The sequence below is a fragment of the Clinocottus analis genome, unplaced genomic scaffold, assembly GCF_023055335.1.
Source record: "Clinocottus analis isolate CAN_PGR_092001 unplaced genomic scaffold, fCliAna1.0.p SCAF_7, whole genome shotgun sequence".
In the NCBI taxonomy this organism is placed as follows: domain Eukaryota; kingdom Metazoa; phylum Chordata; class Actinopteri; order Perciformes; family Cottidae; genus Clinocottus; species Clinocottus analis.
Genome location: NW_027176229.1, coordinates 4,327,432 through 4,343,796, shown reverse-complemented (window position 1 = coordinate 4,343,796; position 16,365 = coordinate 4,327,432). Strand labels below are relative to the sequence as shown.

Genomic DNA, 16,365 nt, shown 5'->3' with positions numbered 1-16,365 from the left:
TACGGAATGTGTCCGTCCGGCAGCCGTCTGTCTGTAGACTGGATGGATGTCCGCGCGCGCTGCTGCTCCGCGCGCTCCGTCTGTCACCGCTGATGGGCGGGGTTTACACCACCAGCAGCACCCTGTCTGTATGGAATAATAACCATAATCATATCAACAATAGTAACAATGATACAAATCATAATACGAGCGTAATAATACAAAAAGATATAATCATATCTCGAATTATAACAACAATAATAATGATACTGATTATAATAATAATGCGAGCGTAGTAAGATAATAATATATAATCATTTACATAATGATAACAAAAACAATTCTGTAGTAAAATGTTAAATTATTTTGTATTTATCTGACATTAAAGGGTCACTATGTGGATGTGCAGCACGCTTTAGAAGTTTGAAGGCCCTTTGGCGCCATCTGCTGGCCAATTATGATCTCCTCCCATGAGATACAGCTGCTGAGAGTCTGTTTGTCAATGCTGGAATACAAAGCTCCTGGTTTGCTGTGTACTAACATGATACAGACTAATTTAGGCAACATATAACCTCGCCACAAAACTGAATATTACCAAACAAATGAGATGTTGACACAGAGGCCCTCTTCAAGAGAGGGCCTCAATGTCAGTTAATAAGATACAACTAAGCTTAAAACAATACCCAAATTATGCCATATTATATTTTTTCTTCAGAATTACCAAACATTTTCAATCAAACGGACCCAAACCAGCTGGGACACTGAGCCTTTTTTTTCTAATAATCTAGGATATTTTTTTTTCAGCAATTCAGAATCTTATACCCACCACGTAAGTTTAGCAGTTTTCTCAGATTTACAAGAAATTCAGGTAAAAGCTGCCATGTGACATACAACAGCTTTAAAGAACTAGTGTGAGGGGTTCAGGTGGATTCATGGGCAGAAATGGAATTTAACATTCATAACTGTGTTTACATAATCAACTGAAACTAATTGTTTTTTTCGTTAGTTTAAAAGAGCTTGATCGGAAGTCCTGACCTGCTTTTAAGAACTCAGTTGGTGGTATTTGAGAAGAACAATTACTGGTCACAGCAAATATTCACATACTTGATGAATATTTAAAACCAAGTAGTTTATCTTGATAAGCCTGCAGGAGTCTCTATTGAGACTTGCAATGCATCGCCACACCAATTACTAATATTACTAGTGTGTGTGTGTGTGTGTGTGTGTGTGTGTGTGTGTGTGTGTGTGTGTGTGTTCATGAGGAGCCCTCTGTGTTTCAGTTGTTACATTTTCGTATTAGCATTGACAACTGATTGTGATCTGAAAGCTCACCACTAGATGTCACTAACTCTCACACACTGGACCTTATAAGTGTTTTTTGTTCTAAGATCATTGTTTGTTTACGCAGGTCATCTCCACATCATGTCTTTATAGGTGGTGGACACGTTGAGAACCAACAGAACCGCAGACTGAACCTGTGGTGTCTGTGTGGAGTCTTCTCATGCTGTTTCCTACTGTCAGGCCGGTCAGCCGAGCTATTTAAGCAGCTTTGAGGTATTTAAGATGACAACACAAATAATAATAAAAAATAGTCGATATATAAACTGCATATTTCTGTTGGTCATAAATCAGAAAGACGGTAAAGACTCAAATTCCCCATGTCTTTCCCAAGAAATGTTAAATAGAAATGTAAGGTGCTGCTGAGGTTGAATGCTAGACTACCAGAAGCTAATGATAGTATCAGTATTGGCCGGGTAGCTTTTGGCTTGACTTGGTGTAAATAATACAACTGATGAGGGCGAGCTGGTTCCTTTTTGCTGGGTTCCTTTAACTGGGTTCCTTCAGCTGGGTTCCATGTAGCTTGGTTCCTGTAATTGAGTTCCCTGTAGCTTGGTTCCTTTAGCTGGGTTCCTTTAGCTGAGTTCCATGTAGCTGGGTTCCTTTGGCTGGGCTCCTTTAGCTGAGTTTCATGTAGCTTGTTTCCTCTAGCTGGATTCCCTTTAGCTCTCTACCCTGTAGCTTGGTTCCCTGTAGCTTGGTTCCATGTAGCTTGGTTCCTGTAACTGAGTTCCATGTAGCTGGGTTCCTTTGGCTGGGCTCCTTTAGCTGAGTTTCATGTTGCTAGTTTCCTCTAGCTGGATTCCCTTTAGCTGGCTACCCTGTAGCTTGGTTCCTTTAGCTGGGTTCCTGTAGCTTGGTTCCTGTAACTGAGTTCCCTGTAGCTGGGTTCCTTTGGCTGGGCTCCTTTAGCTGAGTTTCATGTAGCTAGTTTCCTCTAGCTGGATTCCCTTTAGCTGGCTACCCTGTAGCTTGGTTCCTTCAGCTGGGTTCCTTTAGCTTGGTTCCTTCAGCTGGGTTCCATGTAGCTTGGTTCCTGTAATTGAGTTCCCTGTAGCTTGGTTCCTTTAGCTGGGTTCCTTTAGCTTGGTTCCTGTAACTGAGTTCCCTGTAGTTGGGTTCCTTTGGCTGGGCTCCTTTAGCTGAGTTTCATGTAGCTTGTTTCCTCTAGCTGGGTTCCTTTAGCTGGGTTCCCTGTAGCTGGGTTCCTTTAGCTGGGTTCCCTGTCGCTGGGTTCCCTTTAGCTGGGTTCCCTTTAGCTGGGTTCCCTGGAGCACCTCCCTGGGTTCTTTTAGCTGGGTTCTTTCAGCTGGGTTCCCTGTAGCTGGGTTCCCTATAGCTGGGTTCTTTTAGCTGGGTTCTTTCAGCTGGGTTCCCTGTAGCTGGGTTCCCTATAGCTGGGTTCTTTTAGCTGGGTTCTTTTAGCTGGGTTCCCTGTAGCTGGGTTCCTTAATCTGCGTTTCCTGTAGCTGGGTTCCTTAATCTGCGTTTCCTGTAGCTGGGTTCCTTTGGCTGCATTCATTTTGCTGGGTTCCCTTTAACTGAGTTCCCTGAGCTCCTGTCTTGTGCACGCTGATCACTCGGTAAACGTCACCGGTACACGTCACCGGTAAACGTCACCGGTACACGTCACGTCACTTGTTATTAGTAACACCTGTGCAGTTCCTCCAGTCGTTCGCTGGAGAAACGCCTCTCCATCGTGTGTCCGTGCTGCCTTCAGGGCCTCTGGGAGTAATCCCACATTATCAGGTTAAACGACACCACTTTAGAGTAGGGAACGGAACATGATTTAGTATGTACTTTTATGTAGATTAGGCTCAGTCTTTTGGATTATAGATCATATTGGAATACTAATTGCTTTAGAATTAAACTTTTCATGTAATTTGTGCTTTCCACAGTGGTCTCATTTCTTCATTCAGAAGTTACACAATCAGATTTAAATCAGTTTTTAACCTGTGATGCTGGCTATGTGTGTTTTGTTCATGACTGTTGTTTGTTTATTTCCCATAATTGTGTTTATTGTTAGTCGGTGTTTTGTATAAATATAATAACAACAATCAGTGCTGATTCTGATCATCTCATCTTGTTTATATTGCTATTGCTTTTATGGTTTCTGTAAAGTGTCTCTGAGTACCTTTCAAAACGCAATACAAATCAAATGCATTATTATTATTATTATTTGGTCTGGTTACTTCTTCTCCTCGGATGGAAGGAGACCATTATCCTCCACACTTTGCACGGTTCCTGAACGCACCACCCCTGGGGGTGTGGATCCAGTTATTCCCCGCTGACTGGAAGCAGGAGGCTCAATCATGGGACGGAGGTCCGAGCAGTGACGCGGACAAAGCCAGCTCCCTCGTTCAGACCCCATCACCGCCGCGGCTGTCAGCTCACATCCACATCCCCAGGTCTCTTCGCCGGGCTGACTCGGGATCAGCCCATGCAGGGGGATGGAGATTGAGAAGAGGGCGAATGGGTTCGACTTCCCGGAGAGAAACAACACCAAGTCCGTTAACGGTAAGCAAACACGACCCTGAGCATGCTCGTGCATGTCCACACGCACACACCGCGCACCTCCCTCACCTCCACGGGGAGCAGCGCCCGGCAGCGCATCCATCCCCGCTGCACGAGCACTTCGCAGCCGCTGCAGGAGCACTTCAGACCCGCCTCCTGACTCTCCGAGCCCTGACGGGCAGCGTGCGGGGAATGAAGCCGGGGAGTGTGTGTGGAGGGGGGTGGGGGGTGGGGGATGAAGCCGGAGACGGGGACCTGGAGGTGACTCAGCGGGGACCTGTCCCTGCCTTACCTGCGGGGAGGAAGGCTGGACCTCCGCAGGTGGAGGGCACGCGGGGACGGTCTGCGACCAGGTGGGAAAAGGGGGCTTGTTCCCGAGCTTTGCTTCAGGGAAGATGGATTGTTTGCTTGCTTCTTGAGCTGTGTGTGTATGTGTGTGTGTGTGTGTGTGTGTGTGTGTGTGTGCGTGTGCGTGTGCGTGTGTGCGTGGCTCGCTGGGAACAGAGGTCGGAATGTTTTTATTTGGAGGTGGCAGCGAGGCTCGGAGGTCGTAAAAGGTGAACTTTTGAACTTGGCGAAGTTGCTGGAGCCGCGAGGCTTCAGTCCCCGGGACCCGGTGCTGCTTCACGGGATGGAGGGATGGGAGGTGAGGGGTGCTGGTTAGGGCTCAGATTCCTCTGGACATGGCACTGGAGGGATAAAGCCCTCTTCCCTTTCAGTTTGCATATGTTCAATGTTGCCCAAACTAAGGCCCACAATGCCTTGCAGCATGTGGTCACAGGCGCCAGTTCACCCCCCCCCCCCCACCCCCCCACTCGAAGATTTATTGACATTTCCAGCATTAAAATTCCTTTAACTCTGCATGCTCTGAGCACACTGATGGTGACGTCATGGGCCTAATTATAAGAGATTGGCTGCATCAACATGTGATGGATTAGTCTGATCTGGTAATTCAGAAGCAAATTCTAACTATTACATCATTTAAGGGGGGAAAGAAGAACACTTAAATAAAAAGCTTGACATTGTTTCCAAAATCTTTATTCATTCATTTATCTTTCTGTCATCTCAGAATGTAATAAAAATAATACTAAATAAAAGCATAAGTAACTTGATACATAACGAATATCCTAATGGTATGAACGTGAATGTGTTTTGAAAATGTTTTGTCATCTTGATGGGATTACATTTTTAGTTTATTTTAGAGTAATTTGCAAACTGAGCATTTTTTTTTTGGCTTTTTCATTAAAACATTGTTATGAATACATTTATTGTAAAAAAAAAAAAATAGAGACTCTCACAATGTAATAATGAACAGTCAAATGAGCCTGAGGAAGGCCTTTTAGAAAAGTAGAGCTGAAGAGTCATTTAAATCAGAAGTATGTCAGCAGTTCTCATAATCAATTCATTATCATAATCTCATCATAATTTATTAAATTAAGTTGAGATGTTCTGCATCACATGAGGTTTTGTGTTTGTGTGACTGTAAACTGCACGTTGTTTGGTTTTGGATTAAAACAAAAAGGCAGCTAAACTTTCACTGTCTATTAATCTGTGCAACATTTTCTAGATTATCAGCTTGTGGTTTGGTCTGAAAATGTCTCAATTAAACCTCAAACACGTGTAGTTTTGTGTCACAGGAGGTAAAATAGCAAACATTCACATCATACCTTAAAAAAAACAACAAATCAAACTGATGAATTGATTTCAAAGCGCCTCGAGTCGTCCTGCTGCTCATAGTGGCGTCAGCAGGATCTCTCTTGTCAAAAGCAAGATTCCCTTCACAAACACGATAGTGGAGGCGATTCCAGTTGAGATGCAGAGAACATTCCAGCTGAGAAGTCGTCTGCCGCTGACGATGACGAATAAAAGCGTTCGCTGCAGCCGCGCAGGAACAACAGATGCTGCAGATGTTGAACCCAGCTGGTTAACCCATCACTGACTGGGGAGAAGTGTTGACTGTTAAAGCTGTCGGCTCACATTGTTCCAGGGGAAACAAAGCAGCCTCCCTCCTTCCCTCCTTTCCTCCCTCCTTCCAGCTCTCCGATGAAACACATTTAAAGAACTCAATTTGGATTGATCTTTGAATTGACGAGGAACCCCCCCCCACTTCTCCCCCACCCACCTCCACTCTGTGCTCAGTGAAGTGTGCCTGAATGTAATTGAAGTGAGAAGAAGGTGCAGGAAGAAGGAGCCATGTTGGCTGGAGGAGTCCTGCATGTGTGGCTCCTCGGTTGGGCCTCGGGGGTTTGCAGGCCGACCGGCTGAAAGAAAGGGCTTTGTCAGCCCCGCGCCGGCCGGGGGTCTGTCCTCTCCCTCGGGGCGACGGGGACGGCTGGCGGTGGGCGGGGCAGGGACAGGATGCCAAACCCCCCGCCGTGACGCCTGAATGATGAGCCCGGAGGAGTACAGTAGAGGAGGAGGAGGGGCCCTGCAGGCAGATGTGATCCATCATGTCCTGTTTTCTTTAACTTGACTCCCTCTACTATCACTAGATCTGTGTCAACATACACATATACTTACACACACACACATACACACACACAGATAGCTGGAGCAGAAATGATTTACAGAAAACTATCAAATCAAACTCTTTGTGTTTAAAGCAGGGAGGTGTTGAGGTGTTGGTCTTCTTCTGGTTGAACTCTTCAACAGACACACTAACTAACTGCTGCTTTCAGTCATTTTCATCCAGTGTTTGGATTCCCGTTTATACGAAGTGAAAGTGAGAAAAAGGCGGCTGAAGGTCTGAGTGATCCAGTAATTCCAGCCGAGTGTAGAATATCTCGACGAGGGTTTCGTTTAATAACACTGAATATGAATGTTGCATTCGTAAAAGCCATTTGGCAACAGTTTGTGTTTCTTTGATTCAGTGATCGGCAGTGAGTGGCCGGACTCTTTTCCTCAATAAAATCAATTGGAAACTGAAGGAAATAATCTGGATTGTGAAACAGGGGTGTGAATGTTGGGTCTCCACCTATTCCAAGATAATCAGAGCAGATTGAAGAACATTCCTCTCAGCTGATTAGCATTTCAAACAGAGTGATTTATCTGGCAGCAGATGGTTTCAGCATCAGAGCTTTTTGATGAATGAGGATCTGGAAGTGTGTTCTCTGTGCTGCAACTTCACTCTGATCATTTGCACTCATTTTAATCTGTATTGATCACCCAGGTTTCCTTCTAATGACGCATGACCAAAAACCTCCACGTGACGGTTTTGTTTAAAACTATTCAGAGTTCTATGTTAATAAAACACACTTTGATTTGTTTTACTGAAGTCGATTGATTCATGGACTCACCTTATTGCATACATTAACCAATAAAGAGAAATATGCCCCCCACATTCACAAGATAACACATTTATTAAAAATATTTCAACATATTTATGAATATAAAATATGTGGTTGTGTACATTTGACCATAAATGGTTAGCTAGTTTTGTTTCCTCTCCTCTAAAGGTCACATACCTTTAAACATGTGCATAAAACAAGGAATAATAGTATTCTTTTCATATAAGAGCTGTTTATGAGTTCAGGTTGGAGTTGTTCTCAGTGACTGTTGTTGGTGTTCAGGCAATTTATTTATGTAAATTTGCCAGTTGACTACATGTTATTGAAGTTTATGTTTCACCGTGAGAGGACCTGACGGTGAAGGGGCTCGTGCTTTCACCAACTTTCTCATATTAAGAAGGAACACGCGCGATCAGAAAGTGATGGTAAGAGTCATGCACTATCAGTGTTTGTCTAACAGATCGTACATGTCACTGTGAGGTCGTGTATAAAATACACATTCCACTTTAATGTCTTACTAAATGTCCGCATGGAGCCTAAAGACACATCACATTCCTTTAAATTGTCTCTGGATGCTGTTTAATGTGAACGTCTTCAATGGTTTGACCTCCTCTTGTTCCAGTCATCCATCACTTTGTCACATGGGAGCATTTCTTCTTAATTTCCCGGACAGCTGGAGCCTCATAACGGGGCTGTGCAGGTAACATGAACGGCTCTGTTGTGTCTTCAGCGGGTCTTAATTCTGCTGCTGGCGCTGTTCACTCTGAAGCAGGACTTCTGTACGGGGCTGTCTTTATTGTTTGCTGTTATTGGGACACGGTGGCATTCATCTTGTTCACGCTGGACATTTCCACAGAAGCTCCTCCTCCTCTGAGAGGTCTACAGGCTGAGTGTCCTTCATCCTGATGCTGCCGTTTCCAGGCAACGTGCGTGTGCTCTGAATGAAAGAGGGTCAGGTGATGAGCGGCAGAACAGCAGCACCCACAAGCAGCTTCAGGTCTTCCTCCGGTCTTATGAGACCACAACCAGGCCCAGCACACTGTCACACAGACACTCAGACTTCGCTGTGGGATCCCATGAACCTATCGAGCGATCAGTGACGCTCACTCTACGTTCTCCTGTCCGTAGTGAGTGATTCTGGACACGCTCTGCGGCAACTCAGCAGTTCGCCGTGTTGTGTTCGGGACCTTTTTATTTACCTTTTTTTAAGTTGATATTTGTTAAAGATAAAACCCTAAAGGTCCACCCTCTTACACTGAGCGCCGCTCTTCCCCCGAGGCGGTGCTTGTGGTGGTGGTGGTGTTGTTGTTGCATGGGCTGTGACGGACAGGTGGGGGAGGTGGCCGTGAGCGCTATGGGAACGGTGACCAGGTCAGTGGGATGCTGCTCTTGAAGCATTAATGGCCGCTCTCCGCTGACCTCCACGTAACCCAGCAAAGTATTTACAGCCTCCACTTGATCCATGAGCTACAGGCCGGGCGGTGAGGCGGCTCTGACATGTCCTCTGGCTCAGCGGAGGATCTAACAGCTGCTAATGAGCTGCAGGCAGGATGGGGGAGGAGCGGCCATAAAGCATATTTTGAAAGAGGAAAGACGTTACAGTAAGCACTGGGGACAATTGGTACAGTGACACTGGTGATTATCACGACTCTGTGATATTCAACACGTAGCACAGCCAGAAACCTTAAACATCTTCAATCTGAGTTTGAATTTGGGTGCAGGACGAGCTCTTCTGTAAAACACTGAACTTGGTGTGAAGAGTCGGGACGCTTTATCTCCATTTCAGAGCTTCTGTTCGCAGGCCTCACTGTTAGGATTCACCGTATTGGAGGATTTGATGAAACTCCTGAGTGATTTGCCTGGTGTATGGATTCAAAGGTCCTTCCACGCTGATTGGATTGGAATCTGTTGAAGATGGAGCACAGTCATCCTCATCAGCAGGCACCGCAGTCATTTGGCAGTCAACCGAAAAGACACACAGAGCTGCACATTTTAACAGGAATCTGCTAAAGAGTTACTGTTCTCATTAGCTAAACACAAACAAGCAGTTATGAGCCAACATTCCCCTTCGCTCACTTCTGTTGGTGTGTGTCGGCCTGTGGGCGTCGTGGGCATCTCGCTATGAGCGCCTGCGGTTGATTTAATGTTGGAAAATAGTCGGATGTTTGACGTTCAGTTTACGATGATGTAAATCAGCAAACCCGCACACAAGAGAAGCTGCACGCACGTAACATTTAGGATTTTCTGACAATTGATGAAATGAATAATGGTTCCAGCGGCGCTCGACAGGTAGGGTTGCCGGGTGGCGGCCATGTTGAGGAATTGTTTTTTTAACCTGTAAACAACGGGGATCTCTGAAAGTAGAGATGATTCACCGACAGTCCATGACTAATTTATCTGTGGAGGGAATCGGCACAAAGGAGGGAGCTCAGTGAGGAGCGTCACGCTGCTCGGCTGTTTACACCAAGAGCCACAACACAAACTACAGAGAATTAGTATGTTTCTGTAATGAAGCTTTTCCTTTTTGTTATATTTTTATTATTCAGCTGATAAACTGCATAGTATCTTAATTACTCGCCAATGTAAAGTGACTTAAAATGGCTTCCATATCTTCAGTTTGGCCAACTAGTTGTTGGTGTCGGTCTGAGTGCAGACGTTCAGAGGAACTGAGATCAGATGACGTTTATTTCACTGGTCTCGGACCAGTTGACTTGAGAATACTGTTGACGCTGTAGTGTGGAGCGGACTGGGCAGCCAGCTGGAGGGAAGGGACTGCTGCGGTAGTAGTTGATCAGCACATGGTCGATGATGTTTAACGACACCATGGTGCCGCTCATGGTTCCTTATAAAAAGGGTTTTAGAGACGTGGTACAGTTCGCTAGTCGAGTACAAGTACGCCAACTACTCACAAACAAAAGCGAGAAAACAGTGCTGACAATGGTGATGGAGAATGGTGAGATGGTTGGTGTAGTGTGAGAGCAGGGGAGAAAACACGTTGAACCTCCTGCCCCATAGTAAACTGGTGACATTTACTGGGACTCCATTGTCCACTGGGAGGGAGGGCTTCTAAGCTGGTGAATAACAGGAAAGAGAGACTCTCAGTTTGCAGCGAATGTTTAAAAATTATAGATTGAATTTAAAAGTCAGCAATAGTTACCCAACATATCACAGATGAGTTCAAGTGTTGGTACCTCTACTCCAGCCTTTTATCATTGTTTTTCCACTCGATTTTATAAGGGATCCGATCGCTTTTGGACGAATCTTCACCCAGGTCTGACTTGGGTGTTCGTCTCCCCGTCAGAGACGAACGAGCAGTGAGATGCGGCTGAATGATGGCAGCGTGGCGAGCCCTGCTTTTTGTTTTTCAGTTTTTGTAAGATGATGATTATCAGATGGCTGCTTTACGCCTCCGCTTGCACAGTGCAGTGCGCTGGCCGGCTCTGTGAGGCAGTAAAACTCTGACCCCTGGTATGATGAAAGGGAAGTTGCTCCTTTGAGCGTGTCAAGTGGCGGTGACGCAGCCCCCGCCCCTCTGACCACAGCGTGACCCTCAGCCCGACCGGCCGCCCGGATTAGCACAGATAAAGCCATACATTCATTAGCTTAACACAACACACTCTGAGAAAGTGTGAGGCTGTAAAAAGTGGCCTTCAGCACGTTGTTTGATCCCGACGGCAGCGTCACGGCCACCAATGTAGCATGAATCAAAAGATGGCTGAGCTATAACCCTGAAGACATCCATCAATGATTAACCATATTTTCAGTAAAAGAGACATTTATGATTTTCAATATGATTTTAAAAAAGCCAATGCTAAATCGTGTGCATTATTTTCTATGTATTTTCCCAATATCTAGTAAATGGAAGGGTTACATTACTTCCATTGGACGGTTGTATGTTGGCCCATGGTGGCCTCTTTGTCACTACAAAACAAGTCAAATATTCTTCTGTATCAGTTACTCACTTTTTGTATTTTTTCTTTTTTTTTAAATTTTCAAAGTGCAGTTTGACTTTGTTATCGTTGGAATCCGTGAAGTACACATTAGCTTTCTCTTTGAGAGTGAGACTTGAAGAGTGATCTGTAATGAATCTCATGTCCGTCTGGTTCTATCCAACGGGAACAATCCTCCTAACACGCTGTTAAATCTGTTTATTGACAGAAATCTCAAAAGAACTATTTGTAGGTCCAGGGGGAGCTCCTCCATCTGCTGAGCCTTTGCCTGCACGCTGCAGCCTGCTGCGTCCAGTGAGCAGCCTCCACTGGGCAGCGTGCAGTGGGCAGCCTTCAGTGTGCGGTGGGCAACCTCTAGTGGGCAGTGGGAAGTCGGTAGTGGGCAGTGTGCAACCTCCAGTGGGCAGTAGGCAGCTGGCAGTGGGCAGTGTACAGCCGGCAGTGTGCGGTGTGCAGCCTCTAGTGTCCAGTGTGCGGTGTGCAGCCTCCAGTGTGCGGTGTGCAGCCTCCAGTGTGCGGTGTGCAGCCTCCAGTGTCCGGTGTGTAGCCTCCAGTGTGCGGTGTGCAGCCTCCAGTGTGCGGTGTGCAGCCTACAGTGGGCAGTGGATAGCCGGCAGTAGGCAGCCTTCAGTGGGCAGTGGATAGCTGGCAGTAGGCAGCCTTCAGTGGGCAGTGTGCAGCCTCCAGTGTGCGGTGTGCAGCCTCCAGTGGGCAGTGTGCAGCCTCCAGTGGGCAGTGTGCAGCCTCCAGTGTGCGGTGGATAGCCGGCAGTAGGCAGCCTTCAGTGGGCAGTGTGCTGTGGGCAGACTCCAGTGGGCAGTGGATAGCCGGCAGTAGGCAGCCTTCAGTGGGCAGTGTGCTGTGGGCAGTGTACTGCTGGCAGACTCCAGTGGGTAGCCTTCAGTGGAGAGTGTGCAGTTGATCGTTTTGGTGGCCAGAAGACTGGTTGTTCCTCTAGAAATACTCCAAACTCAAACGGTGAAGTGTCTGCGTGTCAGCCCCTCTAGCGCTCTAATGAACACCTTCTTTCATCCTGAGTCGGAGACGTCTGCGTCCCACAGGCATGAGATACGACCCTCTCATCTTATGTTGCCCTAAATCTAGAAGAACTCTTTTCCTTTAGAGATGCAGTCTGTGGATTGAAAAACATCTGAGCAACATGTGTTGCTGAAGGTGGATCTATCAGAGCTCAAAGGGTTAAATTAGGTTTATTGGTCCATCTTATTCCTGCTGTGGGGCTGGTTTCGTCTGTTCTGCATGTGCAAACACTTTGGGGGTTTATTTTGAGTTCTATTCCTCCAAAAAGACACGCACAGACATACACAGGGCGTCTTAGAAAAGCTTTAACATACCTGAATCTCAGTATAAATATATTGAATGTGATTGTGTTGACTTTAGTGCTGGCGAGTCTAAAACCCTTCTCTCTACCACGTGCTCCAGTCTCCATCACTTCCTGGTGATCCGTGTGAAGCTGCCGGAGATCCGTGAACTTGAGCGGCGCTGCTCAGCGGCACCTCGGGGAGGACGGAGCAGACGGGGCGCTGAGCTGTGTTACACACCGAGGTCAAGGGTCAGGTGTAGAGGTCAGAGGGAGACACTCGAGTTCCTTCACAAGCTTTCAGACGCAATATCCAGCATTTAGAGAGTCTTCTAACACAACACCGGTTCACATCTTCTGGAAAATGACGGGAAGTAGACATTAATGTCCAGGGTAATTTGTTGAACTATTTCTGAATGAAGGTGTATAGCGCCTCCATAACCTCACTGATTGTTCCCTAATAACTCTCGTTAGCTGTCGAGTAGGTTTTTGTTAGTGTGAGACCTGCTTGTTGGCTCGTTGGCATGTGTAGGCCTGTAGCATAACATGCAGCGTGATGGCGTCAACATGCATGTAATTTAATAGCTATAGATTGTGTATCTGTTCGGCCGTGAGGGGCAGCAGAGGGTACTCTCCCTGAGGAGCTCCTCTAGCTTTGGTGGAGCTCAGTCTGAGGGTTTCCACATGTTGTGCCCGCTCGAAGCAAAGCAGCTGTTGCTCCAGCTGTGCTCCCACATGCGAGGGTCAGAACGCAAGACGGCGTCCAGCTGATGGGACTATTGCTAGAGAGCAATCCGACCGCTGGCTTTACAGCGATGGAAAAAGAGATGAGAACAAATGTAAACGCTTTTGGTGGCGTCGTCTTAAGGTCGGTCCGCCACGGGGAGCCCAAGACAGACTGCCAACCAGGACCCAGACTTGTTGAAGAGGAGGCTCATGCAAGTGGTTGATTTTTTTTTTAAGGTTCACCTGGAGAGCCAGTGTGAGGGAGCACCCCTCTCCCATTCAGCGGGCCATTCACACCACGACTGGAAGCAACATTGACCCATAAAGCAGCAGTAAGGCTTCGATAGCAGCCATTAGATGGCTATCCAGCAGCCGCCCAAAGCCAGGTGGTCCCCACTCCACTTGGTTATATCCCCATCTGCTCCTTTAAGGCTGTCGGAGGCAAACTGAAACTCCTTACTGTCATGCTTGGGTGTCTCTGCTGGATGGGGGAGGCGGGAGGGAAGTGGGTGGGTGTAACTCTGCTCTGACCTCCCAGAGAGAGAGAGAGAGAGAGAGAGAGAGAGAGAGAGAGAGCGGACACAATGATGTATCTTGTGGCTGCTGCTTCCTCTCATCCATCTTACAGTCGGGAGGGCCGAGTGAGTGCAAAGCTGACGTCACGTAGCACACAACTGTAATCTTACAGAACATTTCCCGTCTGGGCTGTCACTCACTGCATCAGCCAGTCTGCTTTCACAGACGGGACGTGTAGGGAGAGAAGATTGATGTTGAACCCTGATTTTCATTTTCTTCACTGTTCATGAGAGTCACCGACACAGAGCTTTCTGTAAGACAAACCGTTCAGGCTCATTGTTGATATGTAGCTCCTCCCATCAGTGTACTAATGTTAGTTAGTCCTGATGGTCAGGTGGTACCTGCATGGTAGCTCCTCCCATTTGTCTCTGCAAATCGAAACGCAATCATAATTCCACTCGCCTCCATTTGGGTGGAGGAAGAAATCACACAGGTCAAAAACAGCATTACAAAAAAAATACTAGGCAAACATATTTAGACATACAGACAAACTACATTTAAAAAAAAAAGATTATAAAAATATATAATCAACACAAAACTTGACAAACGACTAGACCAAAATAAAAACCAGGAAAAAGAGGCACTAGATGATGAAGCAGGAGTTTCATAATGATGTGCGGCTCTGCCATGAAGCAGTCTGGGAGTCAAAGAGTTATAAAGTGTGTTCAGAAGGTTGAAGTCAGGCTGCCAAGTTTTGAACACATTAAACAATTTAATTTAATATTGAATTCTTAACTCATAAACTCATTTTGAAGCTCCGACAGCTCAGTCAAAGTGGGATAAAATATGCCGTTAACGGGTTTAGTCACAGAAACCGGGACTCGGTGGGGGACTCGGTGAAGGACACGGTGGGGGACACGGTGGGGGACACGGTGGGGGACACGGTGGGGGACACGGTGGGGGACACGGTGGGGGACTCGGTGGAGGACACGGTGGAGGACACGGTGGGGGACTCGGTGGGGGAGTCGGTGGAGGACTCGGTGGAAGACTCGGTGAGGGACTCGGTGGGGCATCAGAGGTTCAAAGAACCAGGTTCTTCCTCTGGCCAGCGCTCGTTCACTGACTCTGGCTCCGTCACTGTGTCCCCTCGCTGTTCGCAGCAGGGACACGTGATGGATGTGGTTTGTAGAGATGAGGGCCGGCCGGCTGCAGGTAGAGGCCAAGCTACTCGGATAACAGGCCGGCGTTGGCCTCCGTCGGCCGTGCAGAACCCCGGCCATCTGGGACCGGCGAGCAGGACCGTGGGTGGACGATGATGGAGGGCTGCTTGCGTTTTTGGGGCGGCATTCCTGCAGCGCTAATGGCTTCAGGTCGGAGGCTTTCAGGGGCTGGGGGACTTCAGTATCTGTTGCATGTACATGAGCGATGAAGCCGCTTCAATACTTGGTGGTGCGGCCATATGGACCGCTAGTAGGAATGTGGCTCACAGCCTTGTGGAGAGACTGGGAGCACGGAGAAGGTGTTGTAAGAGATATGGAGACATTTACAGTCTGTCATCTTAGGGACATCAGCTGTTAGTTTCAAATCTTGGAGTAAAAAAAAAAAAGTCTTATACAATTTTCCGATTTAATTTACTTGTTTTAACTCAACCAGAATAAAATATGACAAACTCTGTGAACTACACACACACACACACACACACACACACACACACACACACACACACACACTGTAACTTACAATATTATCAACTAATCATTTCAGATTTAGCCACTGTTAATATTTTAGATTTTTTTTTCCCCGGGTTATTTATTCCAAATCCAAGTTGATGATCTATAAATAGAATGCGCTGCATGCTGTCGAGCCTTCGCACAAAATTGTGACTTTGCACTACATCAATAACTGAAAACAAAAACCTAATCAATGGCTAAATTGCTGATTGATAATCAATAGTTGCAGACACTTTATTTGACTTGTCTGTCTTCTCACTGGAGCCGAGCGGCCGGGCGGAGCTCACTGCGATGGCCTGAGGCGACTGTCAATCAAAAGTAATTAAGATATTTATTTTACTATCGGTCTGACAAAGTAAAGCATCAGATCCTCGTTATTGGAATTTGCTTTAAAACTGAAATGAAGTGATTATCAAAAATTACAAAGATTACATTTCAATGTATTGTGATTTGAAAATAAAAATATATAATTAGCATAAAATGAATCAATGAAGCAAAATAAGCTAGTTGCGTGTCTGCTGTGATTGTCCCTGTAACTTCATCCAGTAATGTTTTGTGCAATCTCTGTCTGCCGCCAATCTTTGCAAACGGTGCAGATTATAAATAAAAAAATCAATGGTGTTTTTGCGAATCAATACACTATCACAAAAGCTTGGGATACTCTGGTGTGGATATTTTCTTACGGCCTCATTGACTCCAGAGCCTACCTACTCCAGCCTGGCTGGCTGCGGCCTTGAGGCAGCAGCAGCAGCAGAGGAACTGCAGCTCAAGGCTCGGACGCAGCGAGCCGCTGGAGCTCAACGCTGGAGCTCAACGCTGGAGCTCAACGCTGGAGCTCAACGCTGGAGCTCAACGCTGGAGCTCAACGCTTCCATCCACAGGGAGGGAGGCAGAGGGGACACGAGCTGGGATGTTGTTCTGATGGTGAGCTGATTGCGTTGGAGGTTTTTTGAGGTGAAAGGTTAAAGATGCAGCCTTTCTTTGTCGGCACACAATGGGCCGCACGG

At 46.7% G+C, this 16,365-nt stretch overlaps 1 protein-coding gene across 1 annotated transcript in view; it reads left to right on the top strand.

Annotated features, from left to right (window-relative positions):
• The first annotated feature begins 3,767 nt into the window (after window positions 1-3,767).
• The window catches only part of nr6a1a (nuclear receptor subfamily 6, group A, member 1a), a 72,363-nt gene continuing 59,765 nt past the window's right edge, over window positions 3,768-16,365 (top strand). The window contains exon 1 of the mRNA XM_068566710.1: window positions 3,768-3,834. Coding sequence (XP_068422811.1) covers window positions 3,768-3,834 — 67 coding nt within the window. The remainder of the gene's footprint in view (window positions 3,835-16,365) is intronic.